This window comes from Simochromis diagramma, unplaced genomic scaffold (genome assembly GCF_900408965.1).
Source record: "Simochromis diagramma unplaced genomic scaffold, fSimDia1.1 OVJJ01000715.1, whole genome shotgun sequence".
Taxonomy (NCBI): domain Eukaryota; kingdom Metazoa; phylum Chordata; class Actinopteri; order Cichliformes; family Cichlidae; genus Simochromis; species Simochromis diagramma.
This window is the reverse complement of record NW_024387128.1, coordinates 2,403,242-2,412,759: the sequence shown is the minus strand read 5'-3', so window position 1 is coordinate 2,412,759 and position 9,518 is coordinate 2,403,242. Positions and strand designations below refer to the sequence as shown.

Sequence of the window (9,518 nt, the reverse complement as noted above, 5' to 3'; positions counted from 1 at the left end):
TTCAAAGTTCTCACTGATGGAAGGAGGTTTTGGCTCAAAATCTCACGATACATGGCCCCATTCATTCTGTCCTTAACACGGATCAGTCGTCCTGTCCCCTTGGCAGACAAACAGCCCCATAGCATGATGTTTCCACCCCCATGCTTCACAGTAGGTATGGTGTTCTTGGGATGCAACTCAGTATTCTTCTTCCTCCAAACACGACGAGTTGAGTTTATACCAAAAAGTTCTACTTTGGTTTCATCTGACCACATGACATTCTCCCAATCCTCTGCTGTATCATCCATGTGCTCTCTGGCAAACTTCAGACGGGCCTGGACATGCACTGGCTTCAGCAGCGGAACACGTCTGGCACTGCGGGATTTGATTCCCTGCCGTTGTAGTGTGTTACTGATGGTGACCTTTGTTACTTTGGTCCCAGCTCTCTGCAGGTCATTCACCAGGTCCCCCCGTGTGATTCTGGGATCTTTGCTCACCGTTCTCATGATCATTTTGACCCCACGGGATGAGATCTTGCGTGGAGCCCCAGATCGAGGGAGATTATCAGTGGTCTTGTATGTCTTCCATTTTCTGATGATTGCTCCCACAGTTGATTGTTTCACACCAAGCTGCTTGCCTATTGTAGATTCACTCTTCCCAGTCTGGTGCAGGTCTACAATACTTTTCCTGGTGTCCTTCGAAAACTCTTTGGTCTTGGCCATGGCGGCGTTTGGAGTCTGACTGTTTGAGGCTGTGGACAGGTGTCTTTTATACAGATGATGAGTTCAAACAGGTGCCATTCATACAGGTAACGAGTGGGGGACAGAAAAGCTTCTTACAGAAGACGTTACAGGTCTGTGAGAGCCAGAGATTTTCCTTGTTTGAGGTGACCAAATACTTATTTTCCACCCTAATTTACGAATAAATTCTTTACAAATCCTACCATGTGAATTCATGGATTTTTTTTTCACATTCTGTCTCTCACAGTTGAAGTGTACCTCTGGTGCAAATTACTGACCTCTGTCATCATTTTAAGTGGGGGAACTTGCACAATCGGTGGCTGACTAAATACTTTTTTGCCCCACCGTAAATAGTTAAAAGTTGAACTGTGAATAGTTGATTTTTGTATTATATGATTTATTTATTACATTTTATGTGGAGTAAATAAAAGTACAGACTACTACAGACAAAGCACATACAAATTTCAAATCACGTACGAACTCTGAAGCACGTACAAACTCCAAAACACGTAAAAACTCAGAAGAACGTAAAAACTCAAAACACGTACAAAAGACAACAGAAGTGCTCCAGGATGCTAGGCGCAGTGTTGAGCTTTTGTTACCTAGTGCTAGACTTGTAGTCAAGACCGCCTAATCCGAGACCAAGACAAGACCAAGACCAGAGGGTATCGAGACCAAGACAAGACCGAGACCAGAGGGTATCGAGACCAAGACCGAGACCAAGACCAAGTCGAGACGAGACCAAGACCGAGACCAAGACCGGGACAAAAAAGACTAACTTTTGTGTGCTTTTAAGGGCTGACATGATGGTACTGACTGGCCCCAAAGTCATCTGACAAAACAGCGATCACCTCCAACAACTGTAAAATATGAAATATGTAACTGGTTTCAGTTATACTTTATATATAGATAAAATTGTAACATCAAACTGAAGATTATAAACTTGAAATTGCATCATGTCCTATTGTAGTAGTACTAGCCAAATTACACTGTATGATATCAACTTCCCTAAAATTGATAAGGCCTCTCAACACAAAGTGATATGCAGATGTTATTTAAAAGTCAATGGTCACATTTATTTAGTCAAACAACACCATTTTAAGTAAAATTCTGTAATCAAACAATATAAAGACATGTGCACACCTCACATGAATCAGATGCAAACTACAAATATTACATACCAATACAAATTGTGCATTAATAAGAATAAGAACAAGTGCTTAAAAGATTCTGGCATCTTGATGTCTTCAGTGGCATGAGATTACAACACACTGGCCGGTGAAATCAAGCCTGTTGTTCAGTAGGGCAGGAACAATAGAACACAGACATTATGAACAAATAACAAATATCTTATGAACAAATATATAATGAACAAACAGCATATTTTCAGAGAGGAGGGAGAGAAAACAGTTCACATTTTAAAACAGTGATTGATTGCACTTCAAGAAAACTAAAGACTGCAACATCCTATAGCCTAGCCGTGCGCGGTGGGGTCTCATTAGAATGCCTCCTCTACTAAAAACCCTCTCAACTGGGGCAGAAGAGGCAGGGACAGAGAGGACCTTCAAGGCAACACTGTGTAGACTGGGGAAACGCTCTTTGTTTTTTGACCAAAAGGTGAGTGCATCACAGTCAGAGTCATTTATGCTGTCTAGGTACTTGCTTATTTGTGCATCAGTGCTCGAGTCCTGGCTTGTGCTGCGTTGCAACCTAAATGCCTTGTAGCGTGAAAGAAGACGTTGTTTTGGGGGTGGCGCTGAGTCACTATCTGATAATTCTGTGTGTTCTTCTGTTGGTGCTGCAGGTCCGTCTCTGTCTATTTCTGTGATCAAAAGGTCTGGAAAAGAGTGCACACACACACACACACAAAGACAGGATTAGACAGGATGCTTCTAATGATGCTATAAAACCAAAGACAGTGATAATAAGTGGAACAACAAAAACAACAATAACAATAAATTATTATTATTATTATACAGTCACCTATTAATGACTTTTTAAGGTCATCTCTGAACCTCTTCAGTGCTGGTCCGGTTTCACCATTTTGGACATCTAAATCTACCCAGGTCAGTCCAAACTGGGGGTCGAGCATGGTGGCAAGGAAGTAGATCCGATGGCTAAACGGCTCTTCTGGATCCTTTTCGTCCATGCAAATCTGCCTGAAAATTCCAGAGAACCGTTTCTCTAAGGATCTTTTCAGTGCCCTGACTATAGTTACGGCCTGGGGCATTTGTACTTCCATCTTTATAAGATGATTCTTCAAGTCCAGAACAGTGGGGACCACCATGCTAATAGTCACCTGATGATCACCTTCTGTAAGGTCTGTTGCATCAGAAAAAGGCTCAAGCAAAGCACAAAGGTCTTTCAGCTGAGCCCACTCTCGGGTTGAAAACACTAAATTCTCTGTATTGCTGCACATTTCAGTGATGGCCCCGTGGTCAAGTGTGATCAGAGCCTTTAACTGTCTGTAGGTGCTATTCCAGCGGGTGTTGTTTCCTGCTGGGATGGACTTATTGGAGCCAAAGTGTGCCTCAAACAAGTCTTTGTGGTTACTACTGCTGTGCAGCAGGTTTGTAAACTTGCTGGCTTTGGCTATGGCTCTAGCTATTGCCTTTACCTCTTTCATCCCATCACTGATTACAAGTTGCAGCGAGTGGGCGAAGCAAGAAAGACGTTCACCCGTTGACCATGGATCAGAACCTTCTGCATCCTCCCACATTGTTTCATCATCGAGGTCATCACTGCTGTCACCTTCAGGGTGCTCTACTTCTGGCATCCTGACTTTAAAGGCCCGCTTCATATTGGATGCATTATCCGTCAGAATGTAGCTTATTTTATGGCCAATGCCATACTCCTCAACTATTCTGTCAAATGCTGAGGCGATTCGTTCGCCGCAGTGCTTCCCTGTGAAACGCCTACAGTCAAGCAAAAATGATTGTAAACTGTAAGAGTCCTTGTTCTTGCAGGCAGCATGAGCAGTAACTCCCAGGAAAGTACGAAGCCTCCGGTCAGACCAGAGGTCTGTTGTTATTGCTACATTTGGCTGGACTTCCAGGGCTTTGATTATGTCACCCTTCAATTTAGTGACAAGGTGAGGTATCAGCTTCTCTGTCAAGGTGGTTCTAGACACAGGAGTGTATTTGCTATCCAAGACATTCAGGAAGTGTCTAAAATGTGGATTCTCAACGATAGACAGGGGGAGAGAGCATCCAACTATACAGTGGGGCAAAAAAGTATTTAGTCAGCCACCGATTGTGCAAGTTCCCCCACCTAAAATGATGACAGAGGTCAGTAATTTGCACCAGAGGTACACTTCAACTGTGAGAGACAGAATGTGAAAAAAAAATCCATGAATCCACATGGTAGGATTTGTAAAGAATTTATTCGTAAATCAGGGTGGAAAATAAGTATTTGGTCAATAACAAAAATACAACTCAATACTTTGTAACATAACCTTTGCTGGCAATAACAGAGGTCAAACGTTTACTATAAGTCTTTACCAGGTTTGCACACACAGTAGCTGGTATTTTGGCCCATTCCTCCATGCAGATCTTCTCGAGAGCAGTGATGTTTTGGGGCTGTCGCCGAGCAACACGGACTTTCAACTCCCGCCACAGATTTTCTATGGGGTTGATGTCTGGAGACTGGCTACGCCACTCCAGGACTTTCAAATGCTTCTTACGGGGCCACTCCTTTGTTGCCCGGGCGGTGTGTTTTGGATCATTGTCATGTTGGAAGACCCAGCCTCGTTTCATCTTCAAAGTTCTCACTGATGGAAGGAGGTTTTGGCTCAAAATCTCACGATACATGGCCCCATTCATTCTGTCCTTAACACGGATCAGTCGTCCTGTCCCCTTGGCAGACAAACAGCCCCATAGCATGATGTTTCCACCCCCATGCTTCACAGTAGGTATGGTGTTCTTGGGATGCAACTCAGTATTCTTCTTCCTCCAAACACGACGAGTTGAGTTTATACCAAAAAGTTCTACTTTGGTTTCATCTGACCACATGACATTCTCCCAATCCTCTGCTGTATCATCCATGTGCTCTCTGGCAAACTTCAGACGGGCCTGGACATGCACTGGCTTCAGCAGCGGAACACGTCTGGCACTGCGGGATTTGATTCCCTGCCGTTGTAGTGTGTTACTGATGGTGACCTTTGTTACTTTGGTCCCAGCTCTCTGCAGGTCATTCACCAGGTCCCCCCGTGTGATTCTGGGATCTTTGCTCACCGTTCTCATGATCATTTTGACCCCACGGGATGAGATCTTGCGTGTAGCCCCAGATCGAGGGAGATTATCAGTGGTCTTGTATGTCTTCCATTTTCTGATGATTGCTCCCACAGTTGATTTTTTCACACCAAGCTGCTTGCCTATTGTAGATTCACTCTTCCCAGTCTGGTGCAGGTCTACAATACTTTTCCTGGTGTCCTTCGAAAGCTCTTTGGCTCTTGGCCATGGCGGAGTTTGGAGTCTGACTGTTTGAGGCTGTGGACAGGTGTCTTTTATACAGATGATGAGTTCAAACAGGTGCCATTCATACAGGTAACGAGTGGGGGACAGAAAAGCTTCTTACAGAAGACGTTACAGGTCTGTGAGAGCCAGAGATTTTCCTTGTTTGAGGTGACCAAATACTTATTTTCCACCCTAATTTACGAATAAATTCTTTACAAATCCTACCATGTGAATTCATGGATTTTTTTTTCACATTCTGTCTCTCACAGTTGAAGTGTACCTCTGGTGCAAATTACTGACCTCTGTCATCATTTTAAGTGGGGGAACTTGCACAATCGGTGGCTGACTAAATACTTTTTTGCCCCACTGTACCTGTTATTACCACACACCAAATCCAGTCGTTGGTACTTGCTGGCTTGTGTAGCCACTAGGTAGAGTTGGATGTCTCGAGACCGGTCTTGGTCTCGAGACCGGTCTCGAGACCACTTTTACGTGGTCTTGGTCTCGTCTTGGTCTTGACGGACTTTTGTCTCGGTCTTGTCTTGGTCTCGACGTACTTTTGTCTCGGTCTTGTCTTGGTCTCGCCGTCTCGGGTCAACATAGTGGTCGGGAGATTTGGAGTCAACAGTATCCATGACACACAGCGTAACGTTCGATAATGTATCATGCGCAAAAGCTTTAGCTCTGAGAGCCGTGCTTAGAGAGTGCTTTGTAGTGAATCAGAATAGTCGACTCCCATTGAGCGAGAGCCGGCTCCTCAATTAATTTCCTTTCGCTGCTCAGCTGTCACACAGCGACACACAGTGGCTCAGCCATGCTCAAATCCCTCCACATTGTGGCATTTTATTATTTCGCCTTTCGCGCCCTTCAAACACAACTAAATGCAACCCGTTAGATTGAGCAATATGCCCGGTCAGTAAGTTACAGAAATGTCAGCGACTTCGTCTGTCATAAAGTTTGCGTTCATAGAACACAAAGAGTTTTTGGTAAATGCAAAAAAGAAGCATTCGGCAAAGTGCAGGTTTTGCAAAGTCTCCTTGACCGAGACAGCCGGGACTACCTCAACCTTCACCAGGCACCTGGAGCGCAAACACCCTCAAAGGTAAGCTAGCCAGTAGCCATCTATCCATCTTCAAACTCTTCTAACTACCTTTCCAACCTCAGATGACCAGGTCATGTTTATGTAATATTGTTATTTATAATGTGTTCTTCAAACATTATAAATTATGTAGGGACAGTTTTTTTTGCAACCGTCCCTGCAGACTTAACTTTAACTTAACTTAACGTTACGTTACATGCTATGTACAGGTAGCTAGCGCTAGCAGTGGCTATCAGCTACTTAAACAATTTTCATTAACTTTAGGTAATTTGGTGAATTCATTGAGCAGAAATATATCGAAACCATTTCAGTGAGCACTTTAAGGGCTGGTATGGTGTGGTTTGTTGTGGACTTTATTGGGCATATTTATGTGGTTGCTGACTCGTAAGTAAGGACGGGCGTTTCAAGAGTGTCCCTATAACATTGCTCGGCTAACAGCGGCGTTCTCGACAGTGAAGCCCAGATCAGAGCGGTCTATGGCTCTGGTCCAGATAGCACGGATCGCAAAACTGAGTCCTAAGGTTCTTAAATCGAACTTAAGGACCTTTGACTATGACTTTCTTAGGTGTTTTCTACTATGTTGCCCTACTAAACCAGTCCAGTGTGTAGGGGCTATTTTAGCATTATTAGACAGTTATTTTGTATTGGTGTAACTTCAGACTTTATTGAGTAGTTCATTTCTTGTCAATACAGCTGTGTCTGATAGCTGACTGGCAGGAGGAGGCTTAATGCAACCTGAAAAGTTAATGGACAGACATTTTGTCTTTTGTAGATTCCATTCAACTATTTTTCTGTTCTTGTTATTTAAGGTCTTGCAACCCTGAACACTCCAGTATTTTCATTATTACTAGTTGTGCCTAATGATCTATATGTGTCACACTGGATTAGATTAGGTTATTTTGTATGCAAAGGTCTGCCCTCATTGATAGGTTTAAAATTACTGTGCTTGTAAGATACAGTAGTTTTTGTGGTTGAATAGAAACCGATGTTTTACAGATTCCTATTTCCCTGTTTTGTAGGTACTTGGAGTACAAAGCAGGATCTGCAACATCAGTGATAGCGGTCAATCCCACACAGCCTCAATTATCATTGTTTGCTCCAAGCATCCACTTATTTTCCCCAAATTCACCCAGACAACAGGCCATCACCCAGTCCATCCTCCAGGACCTTACAGTGGGGCAAAAAAGTATTTAGTCAGCCACCGATTGTGCAAGTTCCCCCACTTAAAATGATGACAGAGGTCAGTAATTTGCACCAGAGGTACACTTCAACTGTGAGAGACAGAATGTGAAAAAAAAATCCATGAATTCACATGGTAGGATTTGTAAAGAATTTATTCGTAAATTAGGGTGGAAAATAAGTATTTGGTCACCTCAAACAAGGAAAATCTCTGGCTCTCACAGACCTGTAACGTCTTCTGTAAGAAGCTTTTCTGTCCCCCACTCGTTACCTGTATGAATGGCACCTGTTTGAACTCATCATCTGTATAAAAGACACCTGTCCACAGCCTCAAACAGTCAGACTCCAAACTCCGCCATGGCCAAGAGCAAAGAGCTTTCGAAGGACACCAGGAAAAGTATTGTAGACCTGCACCAGACTGGGAAGAGTGAATCTACAATAGGCAAGCAGCTTGGTGTGAAAAAATCAACTGTGGGAGCAATCATCAGAAAATGGAAGACATACAAGACCACTGATAATCTCCCTCGATCTGGGGCTACACGCAAGATCTCATCCCGTGGGGTCAAAATGATCATGAGAACGGTGAGCAAAGATCCCAGAATCACACGGGGGGACCTGGTGAATGACCTGCAGAGAGCTGGGACCAAAGTAACAAAGGTCACCATCAGTAACACACTACAACGGCAGGGAATCAAATCCCGCAGTGCCAGACGTGTTCCGCTGCTGAAGCCAGTGCATGTCCAGGCCCGTCTGAAGTTTGCCAGAGAGCACATGGATGATACAGCAGAGGATTGGGAGAATGTCATGTGGTCAGATGAAACCAAAGTAGAACTTTTTGGTATAAACTCAACTCGTCGTGTTTGGAGGAAGAAGAATACTGAGTTGCATCCCAAGAACACCATACCTACTGTGAAGCATGGGGGTGGAAACATCATGCTATGGGGCTGTTTGTCTGCCAAGGGGACAGGACGACTGATCCGTGTTAAGGACAGAATGAATGGGGCCATGTATCGTGAGATTTTGAGCCAAAACCTCCTTCCATCAGTGAGAACTTTGAAGATGAAACGAGGCTGGGTCTTCCAACATGACAATGATCCAAAACACACCGCCCGGGCAACAAAGGAGTGGCCCCGTAAGAAGCATTTGAAAGTCCTGGAGTGGCGTAGCCAGTCTCCAGACATCAACCCCATAGAAAATCTGTGGCGGGAGTTGAAAGTCCGTGTTGCTCGGCGACAGCCCCAAAACATCACTGCTCTCGAGAAGATCTGCATGGAGGAATGGGCCAAAATACCAGCTACTGTGTGTGCAAACCTGGTAAAGACTTATAGTAAACGTTTGACCTCTGTTATTGCCAGCAAAGGTTATGTTACAAAGTATTGAGTTGTATTTTTGTTATTGACCAAATACTTATTTTCCACCCTGATTTACGAATAAATTCTTTACAAATCCTACCATGTGGATTCATGGATTTTTTTTTCACATTCTGTCTCTCACAGTTGAAGTGTACCTCTGGTGCAAATTACTGACCTCTGTCATCATTTTAGGTGGGGGAACTTGCACAATCGGTGGCTGACTAAATACTTTTTTGCCCCACTGTAAATGAACTTTTTTTTTTTTTAATTATTTGACTATATATTAATATGAGTGTATAAATACACAAACAATACACATATGCTTTCATGCTTTCAATTGTGTAATTTAGGTGATCTAGGTAGCTCTGTTTTGGAAGTTCAGTTCATGCTAGAAATGTGTTTTGGAGTTTGTACGTGCTTTTTGGAGTTTGTATGTGTTTTGTCTCTAGGGGCCACCGCATATATTTATATATAAACATATATAAATAAAACCACTTTTTTTACGTTAGTAATTCCTTTTGTGCATAATTTTATATTATTGTTAATAATAAATTAATTAAAGCAACAAAACAACCTGACGAGCTGGTTCGGAGCTGAAAGAGCCGGCTCTTTTTAGAGAACCGGCTCTTTCGGTTCGGCTCACTAAAAAGAGCCGGAAATCCCATCACTAAGAGCCAACTGAATAAATTGGGAAAACAATAAAATAATTTTTGTG

General features: G+C 43.2%; 1 protein-coding gene across 1 annotated transcript; it reads right to left on the bottom strand.

The window, feature by feature from the left end:
- Nucleotides 1-1,992: 1,992 nt before the first annotated feature.
- Nucleotides 1,993-3,931, bottom strand: LOC120743423 (zinc finger BED domain-containing protein 4-like). The gene is made up of 2 exons (XM_040047050.1): nt 2,703-3,931; nt 1,993-2,556 (listed from the first exon to the last, which is right to left on the bottom strand). The coding sequence occupies exons 1-2, from the start codon at nt 3,517-3,519 to the stop codon at nt 2,138-2,140; spliced, it is 1,236 nt and encodes a 411-aa protein (XP_039902984.1). The 5' UTR covers nt 3,520-3,931; the 3' UTR covers nt 1,993-2,137.
- Nucleotides 3,932-9,518: the final 5,587 nt, after the last annotated feature.

What these genes read in the sequence shown, in the direction of transcription:
- LOC120743423 (XM_040047050.1), bottom strand. Translation starts at nt 3,519, where the DNA reads ATGAAGCGGGCCTTTAAAGTCAGGATGCCAGAAGTAGAGCACCCTGAA. An exon ending in CCTTAAAAAGTCATTAATAG is followed by an intron (nt 2,557 to 2,702) that starts GTGACTGTATAA and finishes ACTCTTTTCCAG; the next exon opens with ACCTTTTGATCACAGAAATA.